General features: G+C 37.8%; 1 protein-coding gene across 5 annotated transcripts in view; it reads right to left on the minus strand.

Annotated features, from left to right (window-relative positions):
• slco1c1 (solute carrier organic anion transporter family, member 1C1) overlaps positions 1-18471 on the minus strand; it is a 29698-nt gene extending 11227 nt beyond the window's left edge. For 2 of the 5 annotated variants that reach the window (XM_077612411.1, XM_077612406.1), the window contains exons 1-8: positions 14598-18471; positions 13591-13814; positions 8228-8400; positions 4330-4471; positions 1906-2038; positions 1654-1766; positions 1421-1567; positions 975-1073 (exon numbers count right to left, since the gene is read on the minus strand). In XM_077612411.1, coding sequence (XP_077468537.1) covers positions 975-1073; positions 1421-1567; positions 1654-1766; positions 1906-2038; positions 4330-4471; positions 8228-8323 — 730 coding nt within the window. In that variant the 5' untranslated portion in view covers positions 8324-8400; positions 13591-13814; positions 14598-18471. Of the gene's footprint in view, positions 1-974; positions 1074-1420; positions 1568-1653; positions 1767-1905; positions 2039-4329; positions 4472-8227; positions 8401-12796; positions 12855-13590; positions 13847-14597 lie in introns of those variants that run through there. The other 3 variants (XM_077612409.1, XM_077612410.1, XM_077612407.1) reach the window with 3 other exon arrangements.
• Positions 18472-18740: the final 269 nt, after the last annotated feature.

The following is an 18740-nucleotide window of genomic DNA, read 5'->3' on the forward strand; positions in this document are numbered from 1 at the left end:
AGCATAGATTTAAGGTACGTAACCTTGGTGACTGTGCTGTTGGCAGTGTACTAGCTCAAAAGTGTCATGAGTGAGGTCAAGGCTAAATGCATTCAATTTAACATTTCAGGGAAACATAATCCACTTTTAAAGTTTTTACAACTGAACATGACTCAGAAAGGTATGTTTCGCCCTGAAATGTTGACATTGATCAAGTTGTGTAACATGATAACATGGCTCACGAATACTCAAAATATCAAGTTACTGATGAAAATGCAAAATATTGAGTGCTTAGGTACTTATGTTAGATTAGTACAACTTTCTGTAGGTTGTTTTTACAATACATTATATTTTTTTTAATACAAATTGCCAAATTTTATTTGTAACTCCACCATTTTATACTAGTACTGATAACCCTTTCTTTAACTATTTAAGAATGTATTTATGCAAAATTGCCTTTTTTCCCATGAACATGGAAACTTGCACTCATGATTTTTTTCTAAAATAGAAATTTATTGTTGTAATATATTACTATTTTATTTTATATTACACGTTCATTTAAGGCTGAAAATAAATGGTATCTTCTTTATTACTTTAACCACAGTGATGTCCAAGCCAAGTAAGCAAAAACTTTCTAATCTCTGTTCACATATAGAACCTTACTTTATGTGCAATACCTTACGGAGCATAAGATTGGCTGTATTCTTGCTTTCACTCTCACTGCAGCACTCTATTTGATTAAAAGCTTCTCTGGTTCGTTAACTAATTCTTGCTAATCCTGAAAATCTGTGCTGACTCCCACTCAATACATCTGCTGCACATGCTGTTGTGACGATAACATCATGCCTCTGTTTTCATTAAAGATGAGAAGTCTGCCAGGAAACAGCCTTCCTAATATCACTAATCACATTGTATGACTAAGCCCTAACCTTGTTTTGATAAAACATAAGTGATATTTTTCTCTGACCAGGAAATGTAAAAATAAAACAACTTACCCAGTTTTACAAATCCTATGTCCACATAAATTTTTGCACATAAGGAGCCTAACAGGTAGCCGAAAACAGGTCCCACCACAGAGATGGTCTGCACACACCCTAGAACACACGGCATGTTCTCAAATTAAAAGGAGGTATTTAAAAAATGGGATGGCATTTAATGGTTTAATATTGCGACAGGGGGCTTTTGGCCTAACAGTAACCACACACCATTTTGGGTTTAACAAAACTATGTTGTTGGTTTAGCATAAAATTATTTGGAAACACACTACACAATTCTAAGTCACTGTTGTGATAACTACTATTATTGACTAACAAAAACAATATTATTTTTGTGATTTGACGTTTTTCGTGGAGTAAAAATAAAAATAAAAACCCCAGTTAGTATGGCAGTAGATTAGCATTTATAGTAGATACCGCAGGGATATTGAAAATTGTTTTCTTACCCACATATAAAGCAGCGTTCTCTTCACTAGCAAAGTCATCTATATAAGAAATTCCGAGAGGCTGGACAGGAGTCTCTCCAATCCCTCGTAAGACATTTCCCAGGAGCACATATATCCACATTGACAGGTTGGAATCTCCTTCACAATCTGGAGGAGATTATTACATTGTGGTACATGTGTGTGTCTGTGAGAAAGTGCATCTCTTAAGCGTGTTTATATGAACAGACACGAACCCGTCACTGGCACTTCAGGTAAATTATTATCCTGGATGAGGTCAGCCGTGGAACATGGGGATGGGGTAAGACTTGAATTCACAACCCAACGTGCTGATGATTCAAATTCATAACTGTACACAAACCGTAGAATGGAAATGAAAGGCAAAAGTTAGTGACTTATTTCCATCAGGTTTGTGCTATAGAAACCAACTGGTCAAAATAAACCTAGCAGAATGTTCACTAAAAGTCCAACTTTTGTTTGTTACTCACCGTCCAATGATGAAGTGAGGTAGGGCAATGATGAAGGTACCAATGGACATCAGTATACAGCCTACTGCAATAATCTTTGGTCGATGGAGTTTGGCACCAAAGTAACTGACAAATGCTATTACTAACAGGTTGCCTGTTAGAAGAGATCAAATATTAGTGACTTTATATCATTCAAAGTATTCTAATATTTGGGGCAGCTAACCTTGCATGCTCAATTTTGCAAAATATACATGCCAATGTGCACTTGGAAAGAATGACCACCTTTAATAACTCTTTCATTCCACGGTACCATATACAGTATTTAGCTACAAAAACAACAAAACTTTGACTTTTTTCCCCCTGACATGACAGAAAATAAAATGACATTTTCTGCAAGGAATGGCGAAAAAATATAAAACAATTTATGAATGCCAAGCCTCATACAGGCAGGGGTCTACTATAGGAGAATCTTTCGTGCACTTTCCATTTGGTGAATTTGTACGTTCGTTTCCGCTTTATATTGGTGTTGCCCTTCCTTTCACTGTGTTTCCCTGGCAACAATTCTATAGAAGTAGCTGGTTGCCTTGACCACATGAATATATTTTACAGGAGAAAAAGGACTATATAATTCCGCTTCAGAGTGCTATAGATGACCTTTTCAATTTTTATATGAAATGTATAAACCATCTCACACCAACTGACTTCGGGCACAAGGTGGATGAGACATCCAGACCTGGTCGCCAAGCACATACTGAGATGGACAACCGTTTGCAGACACACACACACATCTATCACTGAGTGAGGATTTATCATGCTGCATTTGCCTAAAGTAAGGCAAATTTACCGCTATGTCCTCAGTGACTTCAGAAAAATTAATCTGCAGAAATCAGAAATTGCTTTTGAATTTCAATTCTATGCAATAAACTTAGTGGCATAGTCGCCTCAATTCAGCGCAGAGAGTGTGGGATCATTTGTCATTCACTGCAGTGAGATTTTGAGTGTGAATGTTGTCTGTCTCAACGTGTGCCCTGCAACTAATTGTTAACGGTTTTAGGGATTAGCCCACTTTATGCTTGAAGTTAGCCGGGATAGGTGACCCTGAGATGGACAACAAACATATTTTTCAACTCAGAGCGTACTTTTTTCTGAATTCTATAAATTGGATTTTACCGAGTCACAACCTGTAGTCATTTTCTTTGTAAAATAAACTAAAACAAAGGGCAAAACACAATCTTAATCCCATGCATGACCAGGAAGCTAGAGTCAGTTACAGGAAGTGTTGTAGTGGAGAGTAGATTTTTTCACATGCTGCGCACTCATCCGTATAATTTTATTTCTGTGCCAGTTAGCGTTTCTGTTGTTTTCTTTCCATGAAAACCAATCATTTTTCTTGCAACAATGGTTAATTTGTTGCGTAGCAAATTGCTCCAACACTAACACTCGAATGATATAACTATTTTTTATCATTCCACGATGCGGTGAGCTGAATGGATTGAGCACAAAGAAGTGGACCAGCTGATAAGTATTCTGTAGTTTTGATCAAAATATTTTACTGAAGACTGCATTGTCTAATATACAAATGACATATTGGCAAAAAAAAACTTTTAACAAATACATTGGAACGAAAACACAAGACATCGTCAAAAGTGCACCAGTATCAAATTCCCAGAGGCGTAAATGTAAAATATTTACCATTCAGTAGGTGCCCAAGAACCAAAGTTAATGGAGCATCTTTGGATGCTTCGGTGCCAGCGCTCTCTCTTTTCCTCTCTCATTTACTTGTCACTATGGTGATTCTAAATCCAGTTTGAACTTGTGAGGTAAAATCTCCCCAGAATATGTTTTTCGGGCCTTATTTCACTTTTTCGACATTTAGCAGTGCTGGTCATTGTAACAATTATCCACAATACAGCTGTTTGCGACATCGAAAACATCATATCTCAAGAGGATGATGAATCCAGGGAGAATTATTTTTTACTTGTGACTACTTGATTGATCTCAACTCCTTAAATTAGTCTCTAGCACAAAAAGTTAATCTGTAAAAAGCAGATAAAGAAGGAATAATGATAACTACTGCAGCTGGGAGAACTAATAACTACCGTAGCCTGAGCACCCCTGTTACTTGTAAAAACGTCTTGACCGCACATACCACGCACACCATGTGAGAAGTAGCAGTTGCCTTAGTAGTTGGATTGTTTATTTTACTGTTTACCTCCTGCCAAAAATTAAAACTCTTTGAAATTTTGCAAGAGGAATACTGCTAGTAAGTCAAAATAAAATATTGCGTATTGGTTATGGTAAAATCTCAAACATGTACACAAGCCCAAGAAATCCTTTCTCTGCACCTCAAATAGCTTTGTGACCCATTCATTTTGTGTGTGGGGTGAGTGGATGACATGGTTTTGACACAGAAGTATAAAAGTGATAGCAAGCAAACCAACTCACCGATCTCAAAGCTTCCGTCAATGATCCCTATTAGGTAACTCGGAATGTCAAAGCGCCTCTCCAGCTGAGTTATTGTGCTCTTCATGTAGCTCCCTGACAGAGCCTTTGCAAAATAGGCAAAGGACAAAGCGACCAGAAACATCTATGGAGGACAAAGGAAATGAATCCTTAAGGACACATTCATTTGTATTGCATGAGAAGACACGGTCAAAACAAAGTTATTCATCTCAATATTTAAAACTGTTATTGTACCACAGGATTGTGTAAAAGGAGCAATATTTTGCTCACAGCTATCAAAGTCTCAGAGGCACATTATCTAATTGCAGCCCCAAGTGTTGAATCCCCTTCAAAATGACTTTTGTGACCCATTAGGTTATGAAATGTTTCTATTAGTTTTACACAATTATCTATCAGAAACCCAGCAGTGTTTTGGAAATCCGTATCCAGTTTGTCATTAAAGGTTAAGGCTATAAAAAGCAAACCATAATTTTCATAGGAATCAAAATTAACATGCGATGGATCATACCATAATTGATTTTTCACAAATAAAACAAAAATTGATGGAAATACTATATATGATTCTGTTGTTGGCTATGCTGCACAGGCAGAACCTTCAACAACAGATGACATCAAAAATGACTAAAATAGAAAAAAGAAAACGCTGGTGTGTGGATTCAAAGCAATGTTCTTTTGTACTACAGTGAAAGCATCTTCTACATGATGAAAGGCCTCATATACTATGCACTGGAAGGGAAGAGTATATTTCTATCAAAAAAACCAACTCCCTGCTATAGCATGTACTATGAAACAGTTTCTTTAATTACTTTATTACTTAAAGTCTATGCCTTTATATATATATATACACACATATATATATATATATATATACACACATATATATATATATATATATATATATATAAACAAAATAATTTATAAAATCCGGTGAAGTGAAAACATTTTTATATTATAGTTTTCATTATAACATTTAGACATATTGTTAATAGGGTTGACATGCTCAGATGTTAGTCTTTACCAAAAGGCCAATACGATATTTCTTTGGTATAAGGCGGTGTAACAACAGTCAGTGTTATGAAGACTATAAACTCTCCAACTATATTGTTTCTATAAAGGAATGGTCGGATAAGCTTGGTGAGGAAGGATGTGATCATTGATCAACAAAACAGGAGCTGGTTAGTAAGGCCCTCTTTATACTGCTTTTACAAAACCTTTTCATAGGTTTATTCATCCATTTATTTTCCATACCGCACATTCTCGTAATGTTTGCGAGGGTCGCCGGTGGCTACCCAAGCTGACTTAAGGCGAAAGGAAAACTACACCCTAGACTGGTCGCCAGTCAGCTGTAGGACACACAGAGAGACAGACGACCATTCGCACTCACAATCATCCCGCCACCAAGAAAATTGAGCCAGCGCCTGCCTGCATCGATGTCAGGTGAGTGAACCACTACCCCAATCAGGCAGCTTCATAGCACTAGTCGATGAAAAATTAACAACTTGCTATTTTAGCTCAACTCAACCAGCCTATTGGTAAACATATAACATGTATAAGTTTGCTTGTTGGCGAATGGTGTTCGCAGTTGCTTGGTGAATTTTGCAACGAAGAAAGCTGTTGAGCCTCATTTAGTCGCCCATACATTGTAACAAGCTTAATTAGCAGAATTATGTGAAAACTGGCTCTTAAGTTATTGTGTGCACAAACACAAGCGGTGCTAACAATCCCCTTAACTTGAATGCAGGGTAAACAAAGCGTTGGAAAATGTAGAGCAGCTTTGCTCCAATTAGAGAATGGAGTCATTTATAGCCCACGATAAGATTGTTTGTTCTAGAACAAATGAGGCTCTACAAAACCAACATTTGTATACCTTGTTCAGATAAAATGCTGTTTTTCAAAATATTTTTCTTAACAAGCTATGTTTCAAAGTTCAGTCTTCACTTTGAACTAAATTTGGGTGCAGTGTTGCATTGTACACTAACTGTTTTGTCAAGAATGTAATACTGTTTATGACACAATCATAAAACCTTTGTCCAGGGATGTTGCCACCCAATTTCTATCCTTACAGGTACAATAAACAAAAAGGATAGGATTTGTGTTCGATGGGATTGTGCCACGTCCCACCCAAAGTTAAACAATTCTGAGAAGAAATGAAGTCTGTCCAGAGACGCTATTATGATAAGCTTGAACCCTATTGTCTCACATCACTTTCATCTGGATGAAGAACCAACTAGAGCTTTTGATCTCATTTAAAGTTGCACAAACCTTGAAAGAAGACTTTCAGCTTATTTTTAAAGGCTGTTTGACTTAGAAGAAAGGCTGAGAGTGAGATGGAAAAGCCTGAGGTGGTCTAACCAAAACATTAGAGTCAGGTTGTGGTCTGCCGTATTTTTCAGCGTTTTTCTTTGAGCAGGAAAATAGACACAATTTGTGAGGCAAATGGATGTCAATAGTAAAGTCAATTGAAAAGATTTTGCCAAGTTGCACAATGGAAAATACCAGTGATTTTTTTTTAGACTTGATAATATTTCTTTTTATTACGCTACAATAATCAATGAGACCATTCAAATTCTGCCTGAAGGCACAAGCCAATAAATGAAAGTCCACTGTTGTGCCTCCCAAAAGGCTCATGTTTCAAGATGAACAGCAGTCTTAATTCCACATTCAATGTGTTTTACAATAGGTATTCATAGGAAAAATGTGTCAAAGGACACATTCTTTTTAAAAAGTGCAAGTTTTCAAGAGCATTGTAATAATTTTCAATGCTAATATGACATTACTTTAGTCAGAGGAATTTATCCTTCATTCTTTGTGAGGCAGATGTGTTTACCACTCTGCACTGTGCTACTACATTACTTTAATAAAATTATTTTTCCCAGTTAACTGCATGGCTCCTTTGAAAATAGTAATGATATTAGTTTTATAACTCGTTACTTTTGTTACATTACTCGCCACAACAGAAGTTAACCACAAGACATGGAACAGTGATTGTTTGGGGTTTGTCACAAGATATCATTTACCATCCCCAATTGGTCGGCGTGAGCTGTCAGGCCAGCGGGGGGAAAACGAAGATGTGCTTATAAAAAAAGACCGCCTGCTGTGGAAAAAATAGTTCTAACGGGTGATACTTAAGTGCACATTTAGCCAGGGAATTTAAAAAAATAAAAAAGAAGAAAAACTTGAAGCATTTATGTAAAGCTTTTATGAAGGAACCCACTCAAAACTGAACTGCTTATCCTCACAAAGGTTGCGGGGGGTGCTGGAGCCTATGCCAGCTATCTACGGGCACATAGGCGCAAATTAGAGTGTTCAACAAGCCTACCCTCCATGTTTTTGGGATACGGGAGGGAACTGGAGAAAACCCACGCAAGCCCATGGAGAACATGCAAACTCCACACAGTGAGGACCGACCTGGGATCGAACCCACAACCCCTAGAACTGCGAGGCTGACGTGTTAACCACTTATCTAATCAATGTCTGAAATTTCCTTCAGCACAGCTCCATCTAGTTGATATATAACACAACTACCAATTACTACTAGAACTACCACCAGCCACACCACTACTACTGCATGTGCCTTGTATATGAAACAAATGATTAAAATAGGCAATTTATTGAATGTGCACCTTATATTCAGATGAAGCTTATAATTCATAAAATATAAAATATGGTACCATTATATTTAATTAAAATAATTGAGTGTAAGGCATTTACATTTCTGAGAGTATAATGCAATATGCCCTAAATTATTCATAACACCAGCTTTGGTAGATGGATTTATACATGCTACAATCAGGAAATGTTGGAAACCCGGACTTTAGTGACTTCTACTGGATCTGGACCTCTATTTTGCCAACCTTTTTCATTTAAAACAAATACTGGCCTTAAGACTGGAGCAGGATGAGAAGCACATTTTTCTGGATACATTGTCACCGCATTGATTCTTCTGCAAGCCGCCGCGCTCTGCTCCCATCTCCATCCTCTTGAAAGGTCACTGTGTCTGCTTTGCTGTAGTCTACCACGAATTGCAAATTCTTGGCAGTGATGCATGCAAGCCTGTAAATGGATAATTTAAGCATGTGACCCACTTCTCAGAACAAACAGAAACATCTTACAACAGGCTGTGGGGAGTACACGAGAAAGTAGTTAAAGGAGTTAGTTTGACGGTCAATTTTTTATGTTAGGTTTACAGGGCTAAACAAAAAAAGGATATTTTTATTCATCGAATCATGTACAATTATAATTATAATTCATCATAGTGTGTGCATGGTTGTCCGTCTCCTTGTGCCCTGCGATCGTCTGGCCACCGATTCGGGGGACCCCCCACCCCCCTGCCTCTGGCCTCCGGCACCCCCCGCGACCCTAATGAGGATCAAGCGGTTCAGAAAATGAGAAAATGAAATGAGAAGTCATTTGAAAGTGTGAATGTGATCCCTGAGGGAGTGGAATTAGTGATGCCACTCCAGCATAATAAATTAACAGAATAGACCAACAACATTACTGTTTACAAGACTGCATGGAAAACTTTGCTTTTCTGCATTAGCGATTCTTGGTTTCTGTTTTTTGGAGTTTAAACAACATCTGTATAAAATACAAAGAGCCAAGAGTGGAAACTCAAAAGTCATACATATTTAGGAATTTCTCCTAACTTTACTGGTGCTTTGTGGAAATGACTACAAATTACACTACTACTAAGTTTGAAAAAATAGTTTGTTTTGTCCTTTGTAATCTAGTGATGTCCTGCCATACAGCACTAGCTACATTTAAAAGAGCGCAATTGAGTCTGAGGAGGTTTTTCCATCAATAAAGACACTTTTTCAAATCCTGCCACAGAGTACATGTAGGAATCAAGGTATTGGTATGCTTTTTGTTAATGTTGTAGATTGTATCTGTATCTTATTGGTTATTCTTTCCCATACTATTACTAGAGGGAGCTGGCTCACCACAGTTTGAGAATCTCTCCGCAATCTGACTACATTGTCTATTCAGATTATGGGAAATACAAGCCTGTCTTTGACACTTTGATTTCATCAAACATTAAATATAAACCAAACCAAAATCCCATCAATATTCTAACAAGTCACGACTTTATGTCCTAAAAAGTGTGAGAATTTACATAAATCAATCAATTAGTGTACAGAGTTTCCATCTTTAGCTAACAATACAAACAAATTTTAGTTTGTGTTTTTAAAGATAACTCTCGGATGCACCATGGGTTGATTAGCTGCATACCCTGCTGAATCTGTGACAGTCATTAAAGAGCGTTACTCAAAACAAATCAGTCCTTCACTCAAACTCTCACGATTCCCGCTGCCTTTGACAATAACAAAAATGTTCAGAGGGAGTATCAAAAACAATAACCACCGATCAGTAATATGAAACCTGGATAAACCAACATTATTACACAGCCCTGATGAAAGTAATCCAAAAATTATTTTCTACTTCGATGTCATGGATATGTTAAAAGTGTAGAGTTTATGAATATTAAATAAATTCAATCATTTTGATGTGCACATTTCAAAAGCAAACAAATCCTGTAGTAAATTATATATCAAATGATCACAATCAATGATTGGTACACGTACTTGTAGCGCAATAACACGCAAGTGCACGTACTTGTAGCGCAATAACACGCAAGTGCACGTACTTGTAGCGCAATAACACGCAAGTGCACGTACTTGTAGCGCAATAACACGCAAGTGCACGTACTTGTAGCGCAATAACACGCAAGTGCACGTACTTGTAGCGCAATAACACGCAAGTGCGCGTACTTGTAGCGCAATAACACGCAAGTGCACGTACTTGTAGCGCAATAACACGCAAGTGCGCGTACTTGTAGCGCAATAACACGCAAGTGCGCGTACTTGTAGCGCAATAACATGCAAGTGCGCGTACTTGTAGCGCAATAACACGCAAGTGCGCGTACTTGTAGCGCAATAACACGCAAGTGCGCGTACTTGTAGCGCAATAACACGCAAGTGCGCGTACTTGTAGCGCAATAACACGCAAGTGCGCGTACTTGTAGCGCAATAACACGCAAGTGCGCGTACTTGTAGCGCAATAACACGCAAGTGCACGAACTTGTAGCGCAATAACCCGCAAGTGCGCGTACTTGTAGCGCAATAACACGCAAGTGCGCATACTTGTGGCGCAACAACACGCAAGTGCGCGTACTTGTAGCGCAACAACACGCAAGTGCGCGTACTTGTAGCGCAACAACACGCAAGTGCATGTACTTGTAGCGCAACAACACGCAAGTACACGTACTTGTAGCGCAACAACACGCAAGTACACGTACTTGTAGCGCAACAACACGCAAGTACACGTACTTGTAGCGCAACAACACGCAAGTACACGTACTTGTAGCGCAACAACACGCAAGTACACGTACTTGTAGTGCAACAACACGCAAGTACACGTACTTGTAGTACAATAACACGCAAGTACACGTACTTGTAGTACAAGCACGCATCCTTTTAGTAGAGGTACATGCAAGTACACATAATTGTAGTACAAGAAGACACAAGTACACCTATTTGTAGCATTCTGGGTTCCTGCCTTATCACTCGCAGGCATTTCAGACAACACGGCATTTGTATGTATGTGTGCAAAAGGAAAAAAAGGAATAAAAATTTTACAAAGCTGTCTAACTTTTTTCATATTAAAAATAACAATATTTTCGCTCATTCATTATCATGGCTGTGATTGGACCTTTGTATTCATCATTTATTCAGAGATTGCAAACCAAAAAAAGAGGGGACCGGGGTTGGAAGACACAGAACGAAAGAACAGAAGTGATATATAAAACATGATTAAATGCACATACTACCTGTTGTAAGTATCGTTGCTATCGTGATACGACTATTTTTACTAGAGATCACACAGCGTGAAAGGTCAGATTGAAAGGTTTAGTGTGTTTAGGTGTTAGTCATGTATCATGGCAGAACAGAGTATACAAGGACAAATTTCCAGTGATAATGAAGGGTGAATTGACGTCCTATTTTTGTGATCTCTGATCTGAGCATGACCAATTTCATTTATCTGAATGTCTGGTTCCACATAGACATGAACCAACTCTGCTGTGTGTTAGTCATGCGGAAAATAAAACTGCTGTGCAGTAGCAGTCGGGTAGTCATGTGCCATCCCCGCCAATCGAGTAGGTAGGGTCATATATTCCTATCAGATGGGACAGCATCTGTGCGTCCAGAACCCAGGAGAGCCCCCCACCCTATATGTGGCACCGCCAACCATCCTTCGGGTTTTCAAATAAGGACATTTTATCTGAAAAGCAGTTGAAAGACGCGTCGGGAATTCAGCAAGTGCAACCGTGGAGGTAAGTAAAGCGAAAGCGAGACATGGAAAGGCAATCTACCGGAAGATGGCACACCGCAACAGAGAAGAGCAGCTGAGCACACATTGAGGATGCCCCAAATGATGTGACATTGTAGCAAGTAAATTTGCTCTCTGGGTTCAATTTCTGCACCAAAACGTGAAGCCAATAAACAACACAATCTTTGCTGATTGCTGCCATTTACTGGGTTGTAACGAAACTTTAATCTGGATTCATACATCACTAAGTTAAGCAACGATCAAATGCATAGAAAAACAACAATGAACATTGTCATTGTCTTTTATGGCCTTTTGTCCAAATATATATATTCAAGTTTGAAAACATTCAGCCACATAATTATCAAAAAACATCAAATCTGCTAAAAGCACAGAGTTGTGGGTGCAGGTTTTTGTTCCAATGGATCCACATACCTGTCAACCTCTGCCGATAACTGCCCTTATAAATGATTATGATTCCCCTTACAAACCCCCCAAAAACCTTACAAGCACCGTACGAGTCGTACGGTGCTTGTAAGGTTTTTTGGGGGTTTGTAAGGGGAATCATAATCATTTATAAGGGCAGTTATCGGCAGAGGTTGACAGGTATGGATCCAGCACACACAGTTTAAGCAATGAGGTTTCTGTGGAAACAAGAGGCACCTGAGTGCAATCCACAGATTGCACTTGGAGTACACAATATTGGTGAAAAGGTGTCATCTTGATGAGTTGGATTGAAAACCCATCACTGCAGTTCGTGTGGAATAGTTTGCCCACCTGTGGTATCCGATCAATATGAAATTGATGTTCATATTATGTGTACTCAAACCATGTTGTCTACACCAAAGTTATTCATTCATTTTCTGAACTGCTTTATCCTTATTTGGGTCATGGGGGTGCTGGAGCCTGTCCCAGCTGACTCCGGGCCAGAAGCAGGGGACACCCTGAATAGGTAGCCATCTAATCGTAGGGCACAAGGAGACAGACAACCATGCACACTCGCACCCACACCTAGGGGCAATTTAGAGTGTCCAATCAGCCTACCATGCATGATTTTAGAATGTGTGAGGAAACCGGAGTACCCGGAGAAAACCCACGCAGGCAAACTACACACAGATGGACCGACCTGGATTTGAACCCAGAGCTGTGAGGCTGATGCGCTAACCACTCAGTCGCCGTTCCGCCTACACCAAAGTTAGCAAACCATAAAAAAATGTTTTCAAAAAATCACATAATAATAATAAAATCCCAACTCTGAATCTTTTGGAGAGCGATAGGCATTTTGATCTGTTGGCAAAACATGCACATAATGTCACCAGACCGTATACAATAAAAAAAAACACATTTCACTCTCTGATACACATTAGTCTTTGGAATGACTATTTTGTGCAACATTATAACACAATACTTGTTTTTTTCAGATCAGACAGATTTGCGATCTATCATTGGCACACACTTTGTGGTGAAGCTTTAAATCTCATTGTACTTGTTTAATGACAATAAAAGCATTCAAACATTTAAAAAAAAATCCAATTCAATGAGTAGTGACAAGCAGACAAATTCGATGGTCGTCCGTTAGATGGCAGAAACTAAAAGGAACAATCTGCATCGGCACCTGTTGCTAGTCATATTTAATTAGATCTTGCATTTTGTTTCATAAAACGTTTGAACAATTTACACCGAGGAAGATTAATTGTGAGTAAACTGAGATAAACATCATGATTGAGTATTAAAACTTTTTTGTGATCTATACATTGATTTACTGAAACGAATATAATAAACACGTGATGAGAGAAAACGCCGTCAATGTTGTTGTTGTTTTGTGATTATTATTATTATCTTGTTTAGTTTTGCAGGAAGAATCTACTTAGTTCCCAGTAACACTAAATTGTAGTCAAATTAAAAAAGCGATTGGCTTACCTTTTGTCACAAAGCGCGATTGAGTCGACGTGGAGATTCCCAGATGGGGAGCGTGCAGGTGGGCGTGGGTCAAGCAGCTCCGCTCCAACTTGGCGTACAGATGGAAGAGAATGGGAGGAGACGCTGCTTCTTAACTGCTGCTCGTTCAGCTTCTGTTCTGAGGCTCCACTCGAAAGCCCAAGTCATGCCTGCCTCCATTTAGCTTGTCTATATCCGTGCAGACTCTGCATTAGGGCAATGTGCTGTAAATGCGCTAGGAAGTGCCATTTCAAAATAAAAGCAACCACCTCATATCTATTAATGATGACGTGCCAACTGGGAAATTTGGGAAATCCTGGGATCGTCGACAACTTCATGAAAATAACATACAATATCATAATAATCAACAAATTTATTATAATTAGTATTACTATTATTATTAATATGTATCATTATTATTATCATTAGAATAATAATGATAATAATAATTATTATTATCATTAGAATAATAATAATTACTATTATTATTATTTTATAATTATTATTATCATCAGCATCATCATTATTATTATTATTATTATTATTGTTATTATTATTATTGTTGTTATTATTATTATTATTGTTATTATTATTGTTATTATCATCATCATTACTATTATTATCATTATTATTATTACTATTATTATTGTTATTATATTATTATCATCATCATTACTATTATTATCATTATTATTATTATTATTAATGTTTGTGGCGCGAGTGGTTAGCGCGTCGGCCTCACAGCTCTGGGGTCCTGGTTTTAAATCCAGGTCACGGCCACCTGTGTGGAGTTTGCATGTTCTCCCCTGGCCTGCGTGGGTTTTCTCTGGGTACTCCGGTTTCCTCCCACATTCCAGGGACATGCATGGTAGGCTGATTGAACACTGTAAATTACTGTATGTAGTTAGAATATACTGTAACTATTTCTCCCTCTATGAGCTGAATGGTTTGTACCAGGTGAGCTCGGTGACGTTGTTTGTAGTCTTCACCTCATTTTACATTGCTGCAAGCCTGCAAGGGTTAGGCTTTATGTTCATATCACACCCGCACTCTTGAGAGATGATGAATGTTAAAACACAGTGGTTGACCTCCTTTGTTCACAGCTGGCACAGTGTGGACCGATAATAGACAAAATGCTTTTTTTGCGTTGCTGTGGTTACACGTGGTTCATTCAACGTGGACTGATGACGTGAGTTTTGTTTGAATACTCCTGTCTGGTTACCATGCATTTTCACCTGAAAAGTCAGAGAGAAGCAAGTAAGTAACTTAAAGAATGGATATTCAGGCAATACTATAAAGAATAACAACAGCATAGCTAATTGACTGATGTCAAAAGGGTTTGAACTGATGAATTCACATTCACTGGTGCAAAAAAATATATGTATGTGTGGGTCACCTTATAATTCGGCATTCAAATCACCCGTTTTTATTATTTTTACTAATGCGAAGCAGTAATCATTGTGCATTATATTAACTCATGTTGTGAAATTATTATTATTGTTACACCTCAAAACTGCTTTTCTGTGGAATTTAGTTGCGTGACTATGGCTTTGGGCTACAGACCTATAGTAAGAAGTGGCGTCATGTGATTAGATACGGCTTACTGCAGTAATATCATATGACAAACAGAACGCTACTTGCCATTTGTGTAAGCAGGCATTGTCCTGTGCTCCAAACACTTTTTATGACTCGGCATTTATTTCCTTCTTGTGACTTAACTAAGCTGTAGTTTGATAATGCGATTTTGGGTGTCAGTGGGTGATTTAGGAACGGGGAACACCTAATTTTGAAACAATGCGGCCAATGTGGTCCAGCTATGATTAGTCTATATTTTGAAACATTTACCCCCACAGGAAATCTTTTTTTTTTTTGTTAATTTAAACATTTGATAATGAGATTTTGTACGTTAATAAGTGATTTAAGAACAGGGAACATTTAATTTTGAAAAAATGTGGCCAATGTGATCCAGCGATTATTAGTCTATACGTATTTTATAATAATTATACCCACATAAAATCTTTTTTTTAAATTTGAACATAAAGTAAAACATTTTTACCCTTATAACAGTTGTGAAAAGGTAAAAAAACATTTTAAAAAGGAAATAGTACTGCCATGTGTATAAAATGTTCACTTACCGGATTGGTAATGGATGCGTAGTACCTTTTTGTCATGTAAACACAAAAATCCACTTAAATAATGCCTTGTTCATATTGAATTGCCTAAATTAAATACTGAATAAAGTATTACGATCCCGTGATTTAAGAAAAAAAAACCTCATACAGTACTGTTTGTGTTCTTGGACAAACAGGACAAAGACACTCAAAGTATTTGTAAATCATGTAATTCAATAATAGTCACATTACAACATCAACACTGCTTTGCTAGTGACAAATTCTAATCCTCCCTATGTATGGTATAGTTATTTTGTAATACATTTTGAAGAGGCACTTCCAGTAAGTCTGGCAATAGAGGAGCTACAGTTTTGTGTCTAAATTACAAAACAGTAAAAATAAATATTTTTCTAAAAGTTTTTTTTAATATAATATACTTTTGAAATATGTACAGTATATATTCTTCTATACAAAGTCAAATGAGTTCAAGGAATCAAATGTTATATTCCACTGAAACAAATACTTGTGGATCACACAACTTCCCCATCAGTATTGCTACGTGTTGTGTATTGTGAGTGCAAGTGTCTGCTATAGTAGTTTAGATGATCATAAACATAACTAATCCTACTAAAAAAATGTGTTTTGGTCACAACAAGCAATGTACCATTCGTACAATCCATATGAAAATGGTATGGCACGACAAACAATAATAAACAACAACAAAAAATGATTTTGTTGATAAACAACAAAAATGCTATGAGACATGAAAACACCTGTCTTAACACAATGGGCCCAATTTTCGTGTCATTGAGACCAGCCTGATTCTGAGCCAAGCTAAAGGTTGGTTTAGAAAAAAAAGAACAGACCCAATTTTCGTAGACTGTGTGCTCCTGAGTAAAAGGTGACTTTGAATTTTCATACGAGCCCAGCACAGGCCATGTAAACGCTGTTTTGTCATTTAAATGGAAGGTTGGGACCTAAATATTACTATTAAATAATAGTCATTAAATCCCTATTCACCCAATGTTAAAATCTATCAATTGCATGCGAACCCGTTCTACCAAACGTCCGGTCGACCAAACGTCCGGGGACCAAACGTCCGGGGACCAAACGTCTTTTGACGAAACGTCCGGTCACAGTTGAGACCAGCTCTCAAAATTATAATCATGAGAGAGAGAGAGTTTAATATCTAAATATCTAATATCAAAATATCAACAGTAAACTCTCATAATTTGACAGCGAGCGAACCCGGCGACCAAACGTCCGTTCTACCAAACGTCTGTTCTACCAAACGTCCGGGGACCAAACGTCTTTCGACGAAACGTACGGTCACGGTCCTCGCATACACGCCCTGTGCAAGTGACGATTTAGCGGACGAATGGCACGCTTTCTTAGTTCACCATGAAATAGTTCCTTCACTAATCTAAAGGGATTACGCTCAAGGCAGAGGCAAACATATGCAGCCCTGGCGACGTGAGGTGGATGTCGACATGTTTCATTCGCAATTGAGTAGAGTAAATATGTCAATAGTAAATATGGCTACGCTGTTGATCCAACCTTCATGATCACTGTATAACGCAATGTTTCGCACAGGATTTTTATTGCCATCTTTATTTTACTGTATTCCTAAAATCATGAAACGGGCATAGGCAAGATTTTAGAGGATGGTGGGGTGTCAAACAGCCACAGGAGTGAAAGGCTCTCTCTATGATCCCATTTCACAGTGCTGATCCTACTAGATCTGCATGTCCTCCCCCATGTCATGTAATCTGCCAATCAGGTTTGCTCTCATTTCTTCATAACAAGTTTGCAATGAAATTCCGCAAAGCCAACTAGTGTTGTTTTTTTTTACCAAGTAGAAGACAGGCAGTGCATGCAAACACAACAATGTTTTAAAGGGAGTGTAAAGAAGCCATACGTTAGGGAAAAAGGGTGGCCAAGACCATGACCGGACGTTTGGTTGCCGGACGTTTGGTCGCCCGGACCCAAACGTCCAGCGACCAAACGTCCGGCGACCAAACGCCCGGCGACCAAACGCCCGCCGACCAAACGTCCGGTGCCCAAACGTCCGAGTACCGGCAAAGACACACCCTCATGGCCACAGTATGTCAATCTTGGCACAGACTAGTCTATCAAATTCCAAAACATGTGCAGCATGGTCTGCGCTGGAATGAAATTTCACTTATTTTGCGTCTTAAGGAGCAGCACACGGAACACTTCACGGAAAATAGGCTCATTATGATAGATCTCGATTGTGCTCACAGAACTGCGGACTAAAATTCATTCCATTTTACCATTTTGTTCAAATCACTAACATCAGAAAGTTTAACAATCTCTTTGGTGTGTTATAATAAGGTTTGCAGCAATCCTCAAAGAAAATCCCACACTTCGATGAGCAGTTGTTTTAGTTGTAAATTTATAACTTTCAACTACCAGGCCAGAGGGTCATCGTAGAATAAGTATAAGAATTTGTCATAAAAATAAAAAAGCTACTGAAAGCATTCGCTTGTATTGCAAATATTAATATTGTTCTATATTTTAGAGGCCGGAGCTGTTTGATGTAAAGATTCAAAAAGATTAGCAAGGGAAACTAATAGAAAAGTTGTTTATAAAGTAAAGCACATTTTGATGCAGAAGCTATGCAGAGTCATTATTGGATTATCTAAGACTGAGAGCTTTGTCTTGCATGCACCCACACCCACGGCTACATGTAGTACACCACACTAATTCCAGACATATATATATATATATATATATATATATATATATATATATATATATATATATATATATATATACATACATACATACATATATATATATATATATATATATATATATATATATATATATATATATATATATATATATAACAAAGAATTACTACTGTGTTGTCTACTAAAAAGAGCAATTAAAATTAGGCTTGTAATATTTTTTTTTTCCCAACCATACCATTTTTTCATATGGTGATTTTTTTCTAATTATCTTTCATAACATTTCAATTGTATTCTGGTATTATTG

Source organism: Stigmatopora argus, chromosome 10, assembly GCF_051989625.1.
Source record: "Stigmatopora argus isolate UIUO_Sarg chromosome 10, RoL_Sarg_1.0, whole genome shotgun sequence".
NCBI classification, from domain to species: Eukaryota; Metazoa; Chordata; class Actinopteri; order Syngnathiformes; family Syngnathidae; genus Stigmatopora; species Stigmatopora argus.